A 20,347-nucleotide genomic window follows, 5' to 3' on the forward strand; every position below is an offset into this window, starting at 1 on the left:
ATCCAACATTTAGCTGGATTATCTAAACTACTTTATTTCAGATGTGACCGCAGGTTAGGCCACCTGAAATGTCCATAGTAATACCTGATTGTATAATATGTGTAGAGCTTCAACCTGAGCAGCAGGTCATGTTCAAAGAGGGAAATGAGTGATAACTATAACTGATGTTTGCAGTGGACAGTTTCTCCGCTTAGCTTCATTTTGTCCACGTTTTACTGAAATCATCTAGTTAGGCTTCCATGTCTTCTCTATAATCTGTTCTTGTATGTCCAAAAGAGTCCCTGTGGCATCATAAGCTGTCTGTTTTGCAGGTTTCTTTATATTCGTATTCCACTGTGCAGTGAAGGAAAATGTGAGGCGGCAGTGGAGGACCTACCTCTGCTGTGGCAGAATGAGACTAGCAGAGAACTCAGGTTAGAGATGTTCACTGTACATTTCACTGATGCTAGTAGTCTAGCAAGAAACCTGTATGATTAAAATTCATGCACTACTGGTTTAAAGTGAAAGATTCAAGCCCAGTGACTGGTCTAAATGAATTGACATTTTAACCTTTCTTTGGAACTTCTTTTCACAGAATGGAGTCGCACTGCAACACAGAAGACTGTGAAGAAATCATCACTGAGCAAACTAACATCTCTTCATTCCTCAAATTCCTCCAATTCCAACAAGTACAACAATTCGACCAGCTCCTCTACTTTCCTTTTCAGCGAGTCTTCAGAGGCGACTCATGGCATTGGTAAGTGAAAACATTTTGAGATTGTGTTTGTCACAACTCCCCTGACAGTGAGATGTTAAGTCACATTGTGAGTGATTTACTCATCTGCCCACAGCACTTTTAGAAATATCACTTGTTAAAAATAGTTTGCCACAGATCTTATCAATATGAGATAAGTAGTAACAGTAGTTCTGTGAAACAGGGAGCCCGTTTGACGACAGAGTAATCACAGGAGATGAACAACCCAGTATGGACGTGGTCCTCAACGAGATCAACAGCCAGTACAGAAACTCACAACCATCCTGATCCAAAAACAATATCACAGTATGTTTAGTGGCGTATATATCCTCTATGAGCCTGTAGGATGTACTGTGTTAGTTAAATGTTTTGGAATCGCCAATCCTAAAATAAAAATGAAGCTTGATTTTTTTTTTTTTTTACCTTCTACCTATATCCTTGTATTCATTGTTTTTACAGTGGACCTGTATAGTCTTCATTCGTTGTACAGAGATGTTATCTTTATAGGTTTTTATATGCCAGAAGCAAATTGCATGAACTGATGTTTAACAAGCCAAATGACTGGTGAAAGTCCAGTCCAGCATGTTAGACTGATGTTATTATAGCAGGAGAAATATGGTCAAGCCCAATGTATGCTGCACATAAGTCTACATTTCTAATAACAGACTTTCACTTTTAAAGCCAAGTGTTGCAATTTCTTCATGTTTTGAGAGATTATTGGAAGCTGACAGACAGGCTGCAACTACAAAACAGAGCTCCATAAATATCTCAAATAAAAAAGAAAAAACATCCTTTTATTGCCTCGAAGTGGAAACTAAGGGCCAAATATCGTATTTTGTTTTGCAAAAGTTTTGACGACAGAAATGTTCGAAGGAATTATCCTGTAGATGATCATAGTTTATAGGAGCTAGCGTTTAGCATGTCAGCATGCTGGTATTACTGATTGACAGTAATTAATGGTTCATCTTAAGGGGCAACTTGATTTCTGTTAAACGCACATCCATCAATTATTTATAATGTTTGATGCAAGATTTTAAAAAAAACAAACAAACATCCTGCTTATTATTATTGGAAGACCATAGTACTGGCTGACACTTGAAATACAAAGTCCCGGATAAACATGTTCATTCATCTATCTATAAAGGATGTGAAAAAATAAAATCAGTCAAATTAGACAAACAGCCAAAGCATTTTCCCCCAACACACTTTAATTGTAGATGGTCACAAAATTATCTCAAGTAGGACAGAACAGCATTTGGTGAAATTAAAATGAATAAATAAATGTCCCACAGGGTCGATCAAATGTGCTGTGAACTGTATATGCAAGCTACATTCACTGTCCTTTACATGCACCTAATATAGTCTTAAAAAACTTAAAGTATATCAGGAGAAACCAAAGGTGCAAATAAAACATGACATAAAAACAGCACAAGCACAGAAGGTGGCATTAATGTGGAGGAATTGTTTCCCTTTTAAAACACATTTGGACTCAAACACTTCAGTCTCTCTGGGCCTGATCATATTGCCTCCATTCAACCTGAAAGAATCAGATCAAATTTGAGTGCCAGTAACAAAAATAAAGCTTTATGAAGCTTAAAAGCGACTCAGTCCAGGTAGGCTGTGCCTAGGCATCACACGATTTGAGCTCAAAACTCAAGATCAAAGAAAAAAAAAAGAGAACACACGCCTATGGTAAGATGAGTCACACCATATTATCAGTGTATCAAATCAGTGTTTCAACATCTAACAGTTCCTCCAGAGGACATGCAAATGGACATTTCAAATCAAGTAACATAAATGTAATACAACTGAGCAGTTGTAGCAAACAATGGAAAAACACAACTAAAACACAGGAGGGAAGAGAGGTGGAATGGGGATAGTAGAGGGGATGATAAAACTGTCAGTGTTCCCCTTAAGATGTGCTCAGACTGAATTTGAAGTGACTCTTTGTGCTGATTATTTCAAACCAACACGGGTGAATTAAGTCGGAGTGTTTTGCAGTCCATGAAACAGCTGATTACAGCGCTGTTGCTTCCAGTGGTCAGTCAGCTGTAGCTCACTAATACTGGACACAGGCTGCCAAGCGTGACGAGGAGTGTGCCTGTGCAAGTATCAACAACTCAGACTCAGAAACTGTTTTAGATTAAAGATTTCCTTCTTAAAATTTAAATCCCCCATAATAACGAATTCATCTCAACTTTTTGTTGCCTCTAATTTTCATGGGACGTTCAGTCTGAGCACACTTTTTTAGGGCTACAGGAGAAAGGAGAGGAGCATTCACATTCCAGCTGCTGGGAATTAAAGCAGAGAAAACTGCATGTCTTTACTTCTTCCATGCTGTGTAGAAGACCCATCTGATACAGTACAGTTAAGGAGTACACACAACAAAACATGACAGATTACTGCTTTGTCCCAAATTAGGAATGTAGGAACAAATTAATCTGATGAATATTTTTAGTTCTCACAGTCTGCATCTAGATCAAATGGCAAGTTGGTCAAGATTAGATGAATTCAACACATTATGGAGACGAATGTTTTCCAATTAGAAATAAATCATGAAGGTAAATTATCAGTTGTGTTAAATATATGGGTGTAACTACAGATTATTCACAGTGATCCTGTCCCTTGATGAATGTAATTTAAAAGTGGCTTATTGCTGTATCGTTAACACTTTTGTTATTCTGAAGTGAACTGCTGGAGAAAGTGTTGTGTGTTGCTGCTCCTAAGCCATCATATTAACATTACACCTGAGAACCTGCTATCAGCTCCTAAATGGTAGACACAGAAGATGTTTCATTTTCTCCACTACTCAGTTTCTGCAAGTCGTGTAAATGTAAGAATATGTCTGAAACATACTGTCTACCTCGTGTTTACCTCAGTTTTTTCCTTGTGTTGTAATTACGAGTTCTGGGGTCGACTGATGTAACTGACTGCATCCGATCAGTGCCATTGTTTCCACTTGGTTCTAAAGTATTTTAACTATCTTGAATGCCTTAAACTTAAATGTATGTTGCCTAAAAGTTATAAGTGAAGTGACTAAATGCTTACAATGGAACAACAATGCTTGATGAGGCAAAAAAAAAAAAAAAAACACCTTCAGGTAGTCAGATATTGTAATGATCACAGCAATTACCCGTCGAGTACAAGGTTATTATTACCACTAGAAATAAGAGCCAGAGCTACTAAAATAAGCTACAAACTGCAATAAAAACACTTCTAAGGTGGTTATTTTTGTCAGCTGTGCTGTGGTCTGTGATCTACATTTGATCATCATCATTTGCAGCTGATAAAAGGATACTGCTCCAAGTAGGAGGGCACACACACCACCTCTTTGCAGAAGCCCACGGGACACGAGAGCTTTTCCAGCTGGTCCTCATACAGACTCAGTGCCTCTGTCAGATTCGCACTGTTCCCCTGATGATTGTTAGCAGAAAAAAATGTCATGAAACACACCTGCTACTGGTTTTTTTTCCTGCTGTTACGGGAAGGTTGTAAGTGGAACTTGTGTGTTCCAGTGCGTCTTGTTAGCTGCTCTCCCATACTATGAAATATTCCTGTTTGTGTATTTAAAACTAAGCTTTACAACATCAAAATGTTAGCGCTTCAAACTGTTTCATTCTTCCTATCAAATAAGACAGTCATTCTATCTCTAACCAATATTCAAATGACTGTGTCGTGCTTCCTATAGCTTTATTTCCACCTTTATTTCAAGCCCAAATTACAAGTTATAAGAAGAAATGCATCAAATAAAGGCAGCAGGATATTCTGGAAATGCAGTTTCTCTTGGTGTCAAGTCAAACGGGGAGAAGCTGAAACCTCATAGAAAGAAGAAGCTGAAATCTGATAGAAAGAAGAAGCATTCACACAGGTGCTACACTCAGCTGGGGCGGAACCAATCTGCGGCTGCAGGTTTGCTACCTGCGGCATAAAAAGGGACACACGCAGCACGGAGGAGAAAGGAGAATGAATGAGCTCCTCAAACAAAGTGGCTGTGAGCGTGAGGATCTGCGGCAAACTGTGCAGGACTGCTTCATCTACAGAAATCCGGGGAGCAGTCGGTAAGAGCAGAATCATGAAAGATCTAGGAGACTGTTTAACCTGCCGATGTGAGCCGCTGCAGAACGTGTTAGCATTAGCATTAGCCACGGAGATCTGCGTCAGTCACGAGCGGCTGGTTGTTAACTTTCTTATATCTGTATGCCATTTATTGCTGTGTGTTTGTAATTGCTCAGTTGAAAATAAGATTGCAGGCTAATTGGTGCTAATTAGAGGTTTTCCAGCTAAGGTTAAAAGACCAGTTAATTCATTCTGTTTGTAATGGTGAGTTTGTACTATGCACTTTATTCTATTTGTTATTTATTGGATCTGGAACGGAATGCACTTTAAAAGTCACTTTATGCACTTTAAATAATTTTAAAAATATGATTTAAAAAGTATATAAATAGTTTTAAAAGTCTGATAGAAATGTTGAGTAAAATTTGTTAAAATGTGAGTAAAATCAACTCTTTAAAATGCAGGTAAAATTATATGCGGCATAGGATTTGTTGAAAATTGGTCATGCCATGGTTTGTTGCTTCAGTTATTTGATGTTGAGGTTAACAAACATAAATTGAGCTGCATTTACTAATGAGGTGAAATTGTACATGGGGAACGGCTGTTACTATCTGCCGAATGCAATATTGTGAACATTGTTCTTTTGTGTTTTGTTTAAAGGTTTTTCACCTAACCCTATCAACTAACCCTATCAACTAACCCTATCAACTTACCCTATCAACTAAACCTGTCACCTAAGTTGCCATCATGTATTCCATGACCTTGCAATCATTGCAAAATAAAACAGGAAGAAAAGAAAGCAACTGTCTGACTCATGAGTGGAGCCCAGCTCATAACCTGGGTAGATGAAAGATCCTTTTTCAAGTGGGGAAACTGCACACAAACCCTCAAAAATCATCAATGATATTCACGCGTCATTGAAAGTGGGACAACACTTGACACTTGGGCTTAAATCAGTCTAAGGCATGGAAAGGTTCATATTTACCAGAAAATTAAAAACATTTTAATTTAAAAAACATCTTTATCTTACCTCAAAGTCATCTCGACGCTCATCTAAAAAATTTGTATTGACACAATGCTAATGTGAACCGTTTCCACTAAGCAGTTACTAACTCACCTGTGTGAAATACTTCCCACTGGGGTGCAGGACTTGTATTGACAGATCTAAGATGAGACGCAGGAACTCCCATGTAGAGTCTACGAAAGCAGACAGACAGGACCGGACAGATGTTGAACAATGCACTTATGTAACACCGTGATAGATAGACTGATAGATGGATGGATAGAAACCTTCTTCTGGTGCGGTGGATATTGGGATTGCAGTGAGGTCATTAATTACATAATCGAACGTCCTTCCTTCCTGGACGTACTTCTTCAGCAAGGGAACGCAGTCCTCAATAAATATCTGTGATCCAGGACAGAAGGAGATTATTCAACATGCACGTTTATCTAGCTCTTGCCTGAAAGGAGAAAAAAATCTGTAAACATCTGTCATTGTCTGTTGTTCTATATGATGTTAAATTATATTTGAAACATTTTGGTCTTCTACTCTCTCATCTTACTTGCAGCTTTTTTGGGAATATTACATACCCAAAAAATGAAGAAAAACAACTCTATACTAAAGCAATGCATAATAATCTCCACATTTATTCACTGACTTACTTTTTTCTCTCTAATGCTTCTCTCATTCTGTCCTATATATATGGTTTTATCATTCCTCTCAATCAGAAAACTAGTGTTAACAGCCTCAGTAAAGAAACTCACTTGGTAACAGTCTCCCTTCAGGTTGTCAAGGATGTTCCCGCAGGTTTTTCTCATATACATTTTGCACCCGTCTATCACCTTCTGGTCAATGTAGATGCTCAGTTAAGGAACGACCAATCAAGTGCAGATGTAGAAATAATAGTAAAACAGTGTGAAAATGAACTGCATTGCTTTATGCTAGGAAAAAAAAACTAAGCTACAATACAGCAGAACAGAACCCATAAAGGATATCTCCACCATGGTGATCATCTTTGGCTTTTGTTTGACCAACTCAGCAAGGATGCCTCCATCACCTCCTCCCAGTATCAGCACCTCTTTTCCAGCGTAATTCTCTTTTCCATTTCCTGTGATGGCTTGGGTGTAGGCAAAGTCACTCTCCGCCAGGTCTGCAAGGTAAATGTACCGTTTACAGCAGGGGTGTCAAACTCATTTTAGTTCAGGGGCCACATTCAGCCCAGTATGATCTCAAATGGGCCGGACCAGTTAAACTACAGCATAATAACCCCAAATTTTTCCTTTGTTTTAGTGAACAAAAGGTACATTCTGAAAATGTTCACATTAAAGGAATTATCTTTTTACAAAACATTATGAACAACCTGACATTTCTTAGGAAAAATTTGTTAAATTTCAACAACATTATGCCTCAGTTTATCATTTATACATTACAATGTACAGATCAGAGAGTGTCCACAAAGGCACAAAACATTTAGTCATCTGGAACTGAATGATAATAGTATTATACTTTATGACTGTAAATGACAAAAGTCAGACAAAAAAAACAACAAAAACGACAAAATATTACAAGAATGAGACACAAAATGACAAAAGAGACAAATGACATGAAACAAAACAAAAACAGACAAAAAATTAGACAAAAAAGATACAAAGTTACAAAAAATGGACAAACAACACAAATGAGACAAAAAGCGAAAAACAAAATAACAAAAAAATAGACAACACAAGTGAGACAAGAAAAACAAACTGACAAAAACAACACAAAACAATGAATGAAAAATAAGACAAAAAGGAAACCCAAAACAAAAAACAAAACGAAAAAAACATGAGACAAACAACAAATAGATGGAAAGATAAAAGATTAAAAAACAACAAAAACAAGACAAAATATTACAAAAATGAGACAGAATGACAAAAGAACAATGAACAATCTAGTATTTTACTTTATGATCAAAACAACTTGTCATGGTCTAGAAATTATTTAAATTTACACTTTTACAAATTTACAATTTGCAGTTGATGTCTTCTCTGTTATTTTTTACACTTTACAAAGTCGACCCACGGTCCCGATTGGACCTTCTGGCAGGCTGGCTTTGGTCCGCGGGCCGCATGTTTGACACCCCTGGTTTAGACGCTAAAACAGCACTGAACCACTGAACTCAATGATGCAAGAATAATCTAGTACATTATGTTACACCTGTACACCAGAAAAACAAACAAACAATAATGACATTTTCTTCCATGCCATGTACTGTCGTGTTGTATACACTTACTAACATCTCCATCGAGCACGAGGATGTTTCCATACTGTTGTGAGTGCAATATTTTTATGTTTTGGTATGCAGAATCTTCTTCGTACACCACCCGGTCAATGTCATACTCAATCAGTCTGCCATCAGCTGTGGGCCAGTATCGATCAACGTTTGCTCCTCGCACGATGGCCGGTAACCTTCAAGGGAAATGGAGGACAATGCAGTTAAACAGTATCACTGCAGCATGCAAGGTGCGTAAAATACTGCGATTGCATTTTCCAAAGCCATGAACATCCAGGTACGTACTTTTTAATCCTTGTAATATTGCCATTTAAGAGAACTTTTAGCTTCTTTTCCAGTGCATTTAAAAGCTGTGGAGAAAGAACAGGGATTAAAAACATCGCAACAGCTCAAGAAGACATAAATCTTCCTCATATTGTGGGATACTTCATGGGGAAGCACTTGAATACACTGCAGAACATAAGAAGCAAACAGCGTCGCAGTTACGTTGTTTGACCGTGCATGTAGGAACTGGATGTTCTGGAGCAATTAGCAGCATGAAAGTGCATGTTCTCCAGACAGGATGCCAGGAGTCAGGCAGTATTGGTCTGCATTATGTTGATCAAAAGGCTATTTAAAGGCACTGCAAAATCATATTTGATGTTTAGGTGTTTTAATATATGTCAGTATGTGGTCCAACAATGTCGGGAGATAACCTTGGTGGTATTCTAGAGTCATTTCATGGAAAACTCAACCTGCATGCTGTGGTGTGTATTAATTTTGGATCCGGTGATACGTTTTTTCAAATGTTTTTATCTCTTCTCCATGACTAGAAATTATAGCCGTGGGCAAGCTACTGTGGTGGAAACTTGGACTCAAAACATTACTCAGAGAAGAGGAAGTATTAGGATCTTTCGCTTAATGAAAAAAGATCTAAGTTGTCCTTAGATGTCCTCCCCCTAAGGCTCTTTCTGTCAGTTAGAATCCTCCATCTATGATTACTGACGGTTTTGGGTTTCAATTGATGATGAAGTATGTGATACTATTCATGTTTGAGATAAGTAACTTTTAGAAACCAGATGTTGTTTACAACTGCAAATGACGATGTCTCCAGGTCAGCCTGACCTGATGGCCTGAACAATGAAAAGGAGAGACTGTATTTTCTGGAAATGTAATAAGAAGAGGTTGTTGGGGTTTTTTTTTTGTTTGTTTCTTAGGTCATGACTGCATTTTTGGTTATGCCAACTCCCTCAAAATTTCCCTTGTCCTCTTAAAATGTTGGTTCAGAGTTTTAAGTGGGTTTGTATGAGGTACTTATCCATACTCGGTACTACATGTGTAATAATTGTAGTGCTTTGGAAAGGGTCAGCAGCAAAACATATTTCATACAGCTGTCAGACTGACCTGTTCAATGAAGAACTGAAGCCAGATATATTGCTCTCTTCAAAGCCACCAGACTCCAGTGACAAAAATAGTAATTTTAACACAAGAATTGCTGATTCACCGCTGCCTCGATTGGTCAGTTTGTTTGTGTTATTGCAACACATTAGTTCAGAACCAAAAACACCACAGCTGCACAATAACAAACCTGTGCTCTGTGAAGGCAAATTATTATTTTTGTCAACACGGTGGCTTTCAGCAGACCAATATAATGTTCACTGGCCATTATCTACTGTAGGAATACATCGATTATGGAGAAGTACATCATACAACCTGTGGGAGAAATATCATCAAGAGTAAAGCCATTTAGGCCATTTCAACCACATGCTTACATGCATTTAATAAGCATGTAGAAATATATAATCACATATGCTAAATGTAATGACTGTAAATACTCACAAGGTTCAAAATCATTACATATAAGGAAGTAGTCCCTATCAGCTTTGATGACACCGTTTTGTGAGCCCCACGTGTATCAGTTTGCTGGCTCAGAAGATACTGCAAGGACACATTGTTCAGGGCACAAGACAGGCTGAGCAGAAATGGTATGAAGTTGTAAACAAAGCCTGCAAGGCTGCAAAACAACTCCCAAGCATGAGGGAACAATCAAGTGCTTCTTGGGAATATGGTGCCCGCAGGGAAGGGCAAAGGATTATACTTGTGGCCTTAATCAGTTGCTGTCACGACCATGTCATTTTTTGTATTTAGTGTAGTGTGCAATGAGCCTGTTAGTTTTCTTCTCCTCAAATGTGTTGGAATAATTTAGGATAATTTTGTGAGCAGTCGCCAGAGAATATTCCATGACAAACCCCACTTCAAAAAATTCAGACTAACATTTTAACCCTTGATATAGATGAGATTGGAATTGGCACATTTAGAAAGCCAGAGAAAAGGCCGTTCTTATTGCCATTCTTCATGCTGAACTGGTAGCTAACTTTCTTGGTTACAAAAAACCACTGACACAGTTTGAGCGACACAGAGGTAGAGATGCTCTGCCGTGATCGGTGAGACTACAGTAAACTGGGGGATTGGTTATTGAGGTAGGTTGGACCGAAAGCAGAACTGATCCAAGCTAGTCCCAACTTTTCGTGAAGGCTTCTTGTTTTCACCAAAAACGTGAATAAGCGGACGCAAACAGCATCTTCAATAAGGACAAGTTGTGCACAGATGTTCAGCATGTCCTTGCAATATTTTGTGGCACAAACTTTTATGTCTCCGGGAAACCCTGTACAGGGTTGTTTATAGTTTGGTCTGCTTTTGTGTAGGGCTATTAAATCTTTATGACTGACTATTGTTTTATTATCTCCCCTGACATGCTTAAAAGTCGGCAGCTTCACATGAAATGCTGCCCCGGACACTCACTGTCTGTTTCAGCTTTTAGGCACAGGATGAAGGGAATTTGTAATCACTTACATTGTCAAGTTGTGCAATGTTATCCTCTTCATAACATTGCAGATCAATGGTCACCAACCCATGGGAGTGCACACGCAGAATGGCAACCCTGAGAAGCAAGATAAACATACGCAAAGCAACAGTGACAACAGCACTTCTGGTTTTTTTTGGTTTCTTGTTAGTTAATATGCATGGTAGCAAATTTTCACAGTAAAAAGCATTTATTACATCACTGCTGGATTAAAGTTTGCCTCTCTGCTGACCATGTTTGTGTTCAGAATGTGCAGTAAATGTGTATTTTTACTTTCAGCCTCTGTGTCACACTATCAAATCTACCCAAATTCATGCAGGCAATAACTGATAAAAAACAAACAAACAAAAAACTTTTTTAAAAAAACTACATAGTCAATTATAGATCTGGGGCTAAAGGCTAAAAGTAGCTCCAAACCGGCAGGAAAAGACAAGCTATTTCAGAAGACCAAAAGGACAAATTAGCATTGCTTGTGCTAATTCATAAAATAGTTTTACTATTATTAATGAAGTTTACATAGAACATGGTAAATTGATTATTCATATCCTTATTTGCATGATCACTACAGTATACAAGTTTCTAATCAAATATCACAGCCAGATCGTATATTATTTCATAAATTTGAACTTAATTGATAACCTAGTGCATATGAGAACACAATCCAAACTGTCATTGGGATGCTCTATTAATGTATTTTTCCAAACGGCTTGTGTATTTAGTCAAATTACCTACAAGTTTTAACTGTTTATGATCTTACTGACTTAGGAGACTTAGGATAACAATGCGTTGTGAATTACTCTCAGACCAAAAAATTAGGTGACCAAAAGGTATTTTAGGAGATTAGGATTGTTTGTCTAAAAACAAAAATGACAAGAAAAAAAAAAACTTGCTCTTACCGGCCATTCTTGCCAACAAATGTAGCAAGGTATCCATGTCCATTTGTGTCATGAACAGTCTCTGTCAGCTCCTGCTCATGAAATATGGACATCAGACCAGAAACTGTCGAGGCGGAGTCAACTGGGAACACACAGAGGATGGAACAACGAAAACACAATTGTGATCTCAGAGGTAGAATGGACCCTGACAGTGTAATATAACTACATTCATTACTGTTGAGTTTGCATTATAGTATTACATATGGATGAACATGTAAGCAGCTATTTTAACTGTATTAATAGTCGGTTGTCTTAATGTAATGTGGGATATTTTAATGAGTAAAACCTCATCTATTTTTAGCCATCAACTAAATGCATTGGTGTAAAAACTAGTTACGTTTCAGATTAAGATTTAACATAAAAAAAACATGATCAGTCTATAAAATGTAATGCATAGCTATGTTTCAAAACTACCTAAAAGTTAATGCCTTCATTTTCGGCAACGATTTTTACCTTGAAAAAAAAAAAAGTTGTATCTTTAAATGTAATGTTGAATAAATCTACTATCACTTATCACTAGATGTAACTGAAAAGCTGATATATGTCCTTTTTTTATTAACACATCATTATGAAATTATACTAACATTCATTATTCTATCATTACATTGATTATCTTGACATTTAAAGGTAAAAGCATAGGTACTGCTTTTTGTAACCACATATTGGAATAAGGATGGTTGCAAAAGAGATCATCTCTATGTGTATTTGCATATTATTGTCAGTTTAAATAAGGTAAAAGCAGCCACAGGCGTTTTACACAAGCTTTAACAAGCACCAACAACTATTTTTTGGCAGACAATCACCTTTTGGCACCACACCTGGAACATCATCAGCTCCCTGTTCGCATTTACAGTTCAACACATAAAAAACTACAAAAATGGCGGAAAATGCGCCACTTCCAGTCCTGTCCGCTGGATTGAACATACTTTATTCACATTGTTAGCAGGAAAAGGTATTGAGCCGCTGTCCACAGCAATGGGACTGAACACATCATGTACAACAACACACGAGAGCACAAATTACATAAAAAATATTCACCGACAATAACTTTAGGCTTTGAACTCCAATTTGTCAAATATGTGTCCATGTGCGTGCCATTATCAGCCATGTTTCGAGCAACTCAATGTAGTGTTTTGAAGGGCAGATACAGACTAGCAGGTTGATATTAGCAGGCTAAGCAGCTAGCTAGCATGCAGCCCTGGTGCAGTGACTGAAACTGCCAGAGCCGACTGACTTCACGGCGCCTTTCCTTACCTGCCGTAGAGAGGCTGAAGTCGAGGGTATAATGTCGCACTGCCATGTCTCGCTGCAACCGTCATCCATGCCTGGAATAGCAGGCTGCGAATATTTATCTGCAGAGACAGAGGGAGGGCCCTGCTACCGCTGCCGCTACCACTACCCACTGCACTCACCGAGGGAGGCGGGGCTGCGGCGCTGCGAGCCCGGGGAGGACTGGCTGCGGGACGGCGGGGAGGAGGAGCCGGAGCACGTCACGTTCTGTCGATGGGAAGTTTGCAACATGTATTTATTAATTTACGTTTATTTATTTATTTATTTATTGCTTTTTGCATGTGCAAATTTTTTTTTATTTTATTTTAATAGGGGTTGGCCAGGTGAGGTCACTCAAATTTTGGGGATGAAATACCAAAACCAAAAGCCAAAGTTTTCGAAAATATTTATTTATCTTTTTATTTATTTATTTTTATTTATGCACCTACTTTATTTTATTTTATTTTGTTAATTGCTGTAGGGGTTGGTCAGATGAAGTAGAACCAGTTTCCAAAGTTTCCAATAATATTATTTATTTATCTGTGCAAATGCAGATTTTTTTATTTTATTTTATTTTATTTTATTTTAATAGGGGTCGGCCAGATGAGGTCACTGAAATTTTGGGGTGGAATGCTAAAACCAAAAGCCATTTCATTTATTTATTTATGCATATGTATTTATTTTATTTCACCTATTTTTATGGCCAGAAGTGACAGAATTCTTTGGGGTGGAATGCCAAACCCAAAAGTCAAAGTTTCCAACAATATCTATGTATTTATCTATTCATATCTGCATATGGATTTGATTTGATTTGATTTGATTTGATTTGATTTGATTTGATTTGATTTGATTTGATTTGATTTGATTTGATTTGATTTGATTTGATTTGATTTTATTTGATTTTATTTTATTTTATTTTATTTCATTATTTTATTTTATAGGGGTTGGCCAGATGGGTTCACCAGAATGTTTGGGATGGAATACTAAAGCCACAAGCCAGTTTCCAATATTCATTCATTCATTCATTTATTCATTTATGCATATGCCTTTATTTTATTTTATTTTATTTTATTTATTTTTACAGCGGTTGGCCAGATGAGGTCACTGACATTTTTAGAGGGGAATACCAAAGTAAAAAGTCAAAGTTTCCAACAATATTCATTTGTTTACTCATTTATTTTAGATTTGATTAGATTTGTGCAGTATGACATAGTTAACATGCCAGAATCAAAACAAAACATAAACAAAAGTTGGATTTCATGAAGCAACATGTACAACAATCCATATTTATCTCTTATCTGCTTGCTTTTGGTTCACCCCAGCTCAGTCAAAGTGAATGTTTTTTTTTTTTCATGTGGTTGTTGGTTGGAGTTGAATTACTAATTGATAGCTTTTCTGTTGCACAAACAAATGCATAACTTTGTATTTTTACATAGACACAATACAGAATCAGACAAGTAAAATAATGTGATTTTAATAAAAGATTATGAAGTTAAGCTTAAATTTGGTAAACAAATAATATACATTTTTAACAGCCATACATCACATGTGATTTACAAAGTTGAAAATACAACAATTCTTTTCCTTTATTGCTGTGACCATTTATGTAATTTTAGAATATTTTAGGAAAAACACTCTAAAAACCTGTTAGCAAGTTTTGGGTTCCATAATTCAGCCGTAATAACCCAGTTATAAACTAGTTTGACACTCACAGGAGTAACGGTCCGTGTACGGATCTGGTAATTGGATTTTCCGTTCTGAAGGGTATTGAAAAACAAAAAACGAGTGGTTATTTGATTTTCGTTTTGAAATACAAGAATTAAAATTGAAATACAAGGCGTTTTTCCTTTTAATGATCAAAAAGGGATATACGAAATTTTAAAAATGCTTTGATTTTCATTTTATATTTAGAATAACAAGAAAGTAAAATCAGTAAGAGACAGAAACGAAAAAAGGTCCGTTTTTTCATTTTCTGAGACCGGAAGTGGTCATCAGCAAGCGTGGAGCCAAACGACAACAAGATTCTCAGAGGGCGGAGCCAGAGAGCAGTGATTGGTCAGACCATAGATAATATAGAAGACAGCGCGCTAGCGGATCTAATCTGTGTATATCTATGGTCAGCACGTCTGGTAGCATCTCTGGCTGCTGTTGATCTTGTTTTTGGAGTAAAACACGGTAAGAAGATAAATACTTCTAACCTGTAGCGTTATTTTGTTGTACGTTAAGTCAGCGACTTGTGAAGAGTTGTGTTTTGTCGTGTTTGAGCAGTTGGTCCGGACGCGTTAGCTAGCTAAGCGGCTAAGTTAGCTAGCGGGCTAATTAACACAGGTGGCTAACTTACCGCTGAACACCTGTTAGTTGCTGCTGCAACTGTCCTCATTATTAGAATGACCTTCTCAACCTGTATTTCTCTGCTGTGTATTTTAGCTTTTAAAAAAGTTATTTTACTTTAAGGTTAACTGAAACCCGTTGAGCTGCACTGAAGTTTAACATTCAGCTGGTTTGAATTAAACCTGCGCTTAACTTAACATTGCGCAACATTACCTCTCTGAATCTCCATAATTTCATTAAATTCCTTCTCTCTTCTACTGCTCAAGTTCAGTCCAGTATATAAAATCACATTAATAGTGAATAAACTAACAACCAGCCATTGTATTTATTTATTATTGCATGTATTTGTAGTAAAACATGAGTTGAAACATCCTACTTTTGGATCTAGAACTGCACAAGCCGTTCATTTTCAGTCACCTGACGAGTTAAACGCCCCTTTTTATGTGAGGTTGAAGCAGAAAGTCTGAGTTAACAAAGAAAGTTGTTTATAATTTGCGATACCTGTTATCTCTGACTGAGGCTTTAGTTTTTGTTGAGCTGATTTACACGTAGAAACTTTGTTCAGGAAGATTTCTCAGTAGCTCAGAGGACAGGCTGCTTTTTACACAACCTTGTAAGAGAATGTCTGTCAATGCTTTCAGCAGAATTTAGAAACACAACACTTCCTAAACAGATATTTTGAGGCTGTGAGGTTGAACGTTTGAGAGTATATCAGTGTGTTTGTTTGTGGTCTTTCTGTTTCTAGGTGGAAGCTGAATTAGTGAGGATGACTCCTGCTCCTGTCATCTCTAAGCTCCTCACACATCTTTACCTGCACATGAGGAAAATCACTCCTGTAGAATGCAGGTATGTTTGTCATTATTATAAAAAGATGTTGCCTGGTGACCTGTCAGAAACCCATTATACAGAGTCAGCCAAAATAATGTTTACACACATCAGGAAAAGAAAAACTTGCATAAATATTTCAATACCAAATTTATTCAGACATCACGAGATTAATAAAAGTTATCTTTGGCCTCTACAATTACAAGAGGTGCTCAAAGTGGTGGCCACTGGCTTCCAGACATTTCTGTTGTGTTGTAGACGTCACTTGTTGATGCTCCATTCATGAGGGTAGCGCCATCTGTTGGGAAAACATCGTACAACAGGACACAGAGTTATCGTGATTTGATCAAACTTAGAAAGAGGAATCTATATGTATAGAAGTACTGATACAAATGAAATATTTATTAAAGTTTTTCTTTTCCTGGTGTGTGTACATTATTTTGGCTGACTCTGACTCTGTGAACTTAATGAGAACAAAACTGTCATTTAATTGTTGCTTTGAAAGCTTCTTTAGTGAAAACCAGCTGGTGTTCTGCTTTGAAACAAACTGCTGTTGAGGTCTGTGTTTTTAGGTTTAACCCCACAGTTTCTGAATGAACTGATAGTTGTTTTTTTCCTGATCAATGTGGACGTTATAATTGATGGTAACATTTACTGATCATATAATCAGCATGACAATATAACAGTACAACATTCTGACCACCTGACTAATACTGTGTTGGTCCCTTTATGCTGCTAAAACTCCTCTGACCCAGTGGTTCATCAGAACCTCTGGGGATGTCCTGTGGATTCTGTGGGTCCTGTGGGTTGCAGGGTGGGTCCTACCTAGACCAGGCTGATCCTGGACCATCCCACAGATGCTCAATCAGATCTGGATGTGGGGAGTGTGGAACCCAGGTGAACAGCTTAGCTCTGTCGTGTTCCTCGGACCACTCCTGAGCAGTTTTAGTTTGTCCTGCTGAGGGTGGCAGCTGGCATCAAGGACTGCTGTTGCCATGGAGACTAGGGGGTTGTTTGTCCTGCAGTGTTTAGGTGGTGGTACATGTCAAACATCCACATGAACGTCAAGGTTTCCCAGCAGAACGTTGCATTAGAACAAGATGATGGATGTTGTTCTCTTCAGCTGTCAGTGGTCAGAATGTTGTGGCTGATCGGTGGATCTGTCTGCCTTTACTCTGACATCCAGAGTTATACAAAAGTGTAGTATGTGTGCAGTGCAGAAGAGATTTACTTTATTGTATGCATTTTTTTTTTAAGGGAGAGCATTTTTTTTATCCACCTGAAGAAGACCTAATCTTTCCCTTCAAAGGATAGTTAATAATTACTACGGCTTCCATAGTGGTCCCATCAGAGAAAATCATATCCATATACAGATTTTTATTAATTCCAGGGCTGGTTCAGTAAAGATTATAATAATAACTACATCAGATAATTCTTGGTCGCAGTTGGAATTTTGCAGCCTGAGAGATGGTTGAGAAGGTTTGCAGTTCTTGTTTTAGCAAAATATGTTATAATAGAAGATCTTTATTGTCATTGTACATGAAATTATCTGCAAACCAGCAAAGTGCATCAGTCTGAGGTATCTAAAAATAAATAAGTAAAGAAAAATGCTTCTAAAGCCAATAATAAACAGAATATTTTGAGGGAATATTCTAAAAAGGAAAGAAAAGCTCCATTCTCACTCCTCTCAGGATAAACTGTCATTAAAATTGACTTTAAATTTAGCTTCAACACGAGATAAAAACATTTACTTTCATTACTGATGTTGTCAAGTTTTAATAAAGTTCATGCTACTTTTATAAAATGATGAAAGTGAATAAATTGTATTTCTGTGATCTGTGTTTGATTTCTGTCTTTTCTCCTGTCATCCAGATGTTCAGAGGGAGATGATGCCACATCTGGTCCAGCTGATGGAAGGTCTTGAAGTTCTCTGACTGGCCTCGACTGAAGATGGTCGTCTCACTGGATTTAAGGTTCAGATGCTCAGTAACAAACTCCACCAATGAGCCAACAGGGAAGCTTTAGGTTTATTAAATGTTGCTATGAAGGTTTCGCTGTTTTTCTTTGTGAATGCAATGTGCTCCAACTGAAACTTGAATTAGAACTTAGAAGTAAATCCTTCCATCTGAAAGGATTTAGTTGCATTAATAACCTCATAACATTCTAATTTTTATTCCAGTCTTGGTTGAAAATAGAATCTCTGTATTGATTCAGGTAAAAACTGAACTTCACAGCATGTTGAAGCAAAACAACCAGATGAAAACTGTGATGGTGTTGGATTGTCAGACCGTAATGTTGCAGCTCAAAGCAGCTTTTCTAGCTCAGTTCATTCTGACATTCAGCTATGAATCAACACAGCAGATGGTGATCCATGCTGTGGAAGTCTCACATCTCCTGATTTAATGGAGCTGCTTTGCACTTTTTACACTGTTTATTCACCAACACTTTATTTAATAAAAGTCCCATCTAGTTTTTATGAGGAATGTGATGTTTTAATTTCTCTGTGAATAACTGCAGTCTAATGCAACAGCTGGAGTTGTAACATCTGTCCTGATATTGATCATGAAGTATTGATCAGAATACTTATGGTTAGCAGTCATCCCTGAAGTTTTACATTAAAATCTTTACTTGTGTTGTGAACTTTGGTAAGAAGCAGAAACGTTAGCGTTGCCATGGATACATGAGTGTTAAATTCTGTCCATGTTTCCATTTTGGGAAATGCAGTCCAGTTCCAGAATGTGGAGGAATTTAGTCTCACAATCACAGACAACAAATATTATCTGAAAGTCGGGTTATTGTTGTTTATCAGCACAATACAAAAAGATTAATGTTAGAAATATTCCAGTTAAGACTCTAGAATATCATGATTTATGTAAATTTACCTCAATAATATGAATGTTCAGGTTAAGATTGTACAGTGATATTTATTATGTAAGTTTAGCTGATTAAAGTTTATGACTCTGCACTAAAATATTATTTAAATTGACATCATTATTATAATATTTAGGGTCAGACCCTACAGTATTGAGATTAAGAAATCAAATATTCTATAAAATGTAAATACACTGAACTCATTTGGATATATTTAAGTGAGACTCTACAATATTATTTGACACAAATCTATCTAAATCAAAATTTTAATAATTTTCACGCCAAACATTTACTGGACTGATTTAAACATTAAAATCACTCCTTTCTAATCCTCTGCTGTACGTTCAAACCTGAGGCCTTAAATAGAAACACACAAGTATCTGATTGAAGGAACTTCTGCAGAGTCCTGGTTCCAGAACATGATGATAGAATTATAGACAAACTTTAACAAAAGCTGCCTGAGAGTTTACAGGTTTTTATGTTGGATTTCTTCAGTAATTTAATGAGAGTTATCAGCAAAAATCAAGTGTTCATTTGATGAACTTCATTTCCTAAAACATCCAGAATTGGAGCTCATATCTTTGGCAGCTGTAAAGTTTCTGCTCCTTCAAAGTTCACAACACAATGAATGAATTCCTAAAACACTCTCAATGCTGGAGAGCGTTTGTGATGCTGAAGCAGTGACCAGTTTTTCTGTTTCTTCTCTGGAGATGCACAATGAGGGACGTCTGCAGAGACTGAGAAAGAGTCTCACCACATCCTGACATGAGGAAAAAGACTTTATTGAAGACTACAATGAGAAAAACTATCAGACAGCAGACGGCTGCATTCAAGGTGAGCTCTGAACATTTGATCTGGAACAGGAATTCAATAACGGCAGCATGAGCTTCATTTCAGTCTGTAGCTGCTGAATTCATGGATGAATCATCTGGCACTAGAGAAGAAGACCATCAAACATCCACGTCAGCTGATGGAGGTCCAAGAGTCTCACCAAACAACCAACCTACAGAGTGAAGACCTCGAATCTGATTGGACGGCCTCCTATTCAGCCACATGTGTGAACAAATGCCTCTAAGCTGATTTGTTTTCTAAAATAAATCTAGTTTGAGTCCTAATCTATGCCTGTGTGTTTGCTTCTTTACACCGCTGTTAACAGTTTAGGCTGTTAGATTGTTCCAGATAAGACAAGTACAAGATACTTCAGAGCCGTTCTACC

General features: G+C 37.3%; 2 protein-coding genes across 7 annotated transcripts in view; one reads left to right on the top strand and one right to left on the bottom strand.

Annotated features, from left to right (window-relative positions):
• LOC111567116 (adhesion G-protein coupled receptor G2) overlaps positions 1-20,246 on the top strand; it is a 34,061-nt gene extending 13,815 nt beyond the window's left edge. Inside the window, exons 28-33 of one of the 6 annotated variants that reach the window (XM_055017211.1) lie at positions 312-413; positions 575-736; positions 918-15,279; positions 16,181-16,281; positions 17,016-17,157; positions 18,133-20,246. In XM_055017211.1, the coding sequence (XP_054873186.1) occupies positions 312-413; positions 575-736; positions 918-1,021 (368 nt within the window). In that variant the 3' untranslated portion in view covers positions 1,022-15,279; positions 16,181-16,281; positions 17,016-17,157; positions 18,133-20,246. The remainder of the gene's footprint in view (positions 1-311; positions 414-574; positions 737-917; positions 15,280-16,180; positions 16,282-17,015; positions 17,158-18,132) is intronic. The other 5 variants (XM_055017210.1, XM_055017213.1, XM_055017214.1 and 2 more) reach the window with 5 other exon arrangements.
• On the bottom strand, positions 1,922-13,250 carry sms (spermine synthase). The gene is made up of 11 exons (XM_055017215.1): positions 13,090-13,250; positions 11,797-11,917; positions 10,891-10,978; positions 8,344-8,408; positions 8,059-8,234; positions 6,780-6,936; positions 6,551-6,638; positions 6,077-6,191; positions 5,904-5,983; positions 4,032-4,147; positions 1,922-3,087 (listed from the first exon to the last, which is right to left on the bottom strand). The coding sequence occupies exons 1-11, from the start codon at positions 13,133-13,135 to the stop codon at positions 3,057-3,059; spliced, it is 1,083 nt and encodes a 360-aa protein (XP_054873190.1). The 5' UTR covers positions 13,136-13,250; the 3' UTR covers positions 1,922-3,056.
• Positions 20,247-20,347: the final 101 nt, after the last annotated feature.

The sequence above is a fragment of the Amphiprion ocellaris genome, chromosome 14 (assembly GCF_022539595.1).
Source record: "Amphiprion ocellaris isolate individual 3 ecotype Okinawa chromosome 14, ASM2253959v1, whole genome shotgun sequence".
Taxonomy (NCBI): Eukaryota; Metazoa; Chordata; class Actinopteri; family Pomacentridae; genus Amphiprion; species Amphiprion ocellaris.

Excerpts from the sequence above, each read along its gene's own strand:
- sms (XM_055017215.1), bottom strand. The coding sequence starts at position 13,135 with ATGGCAGTGCGACATTATACCCTCGACTTCAGCCTCTCTACGGCAG. Across the intron at positions 6,639-6,779 it reads ATGATCACCATGGTGGAGAT|TGACCAGAAGGTGATAGACG; the intron begins ATCCTTTATGGG and ends GAGCATCTACAT. Across the intron at positions 3,088-4,031 it reads GTGCCCTCCTACTTGGAGCA|ATGGGTCTTCTACACAGCAT; the intron begins GTATCCTTTTAT and ends GTACTGTATCAG.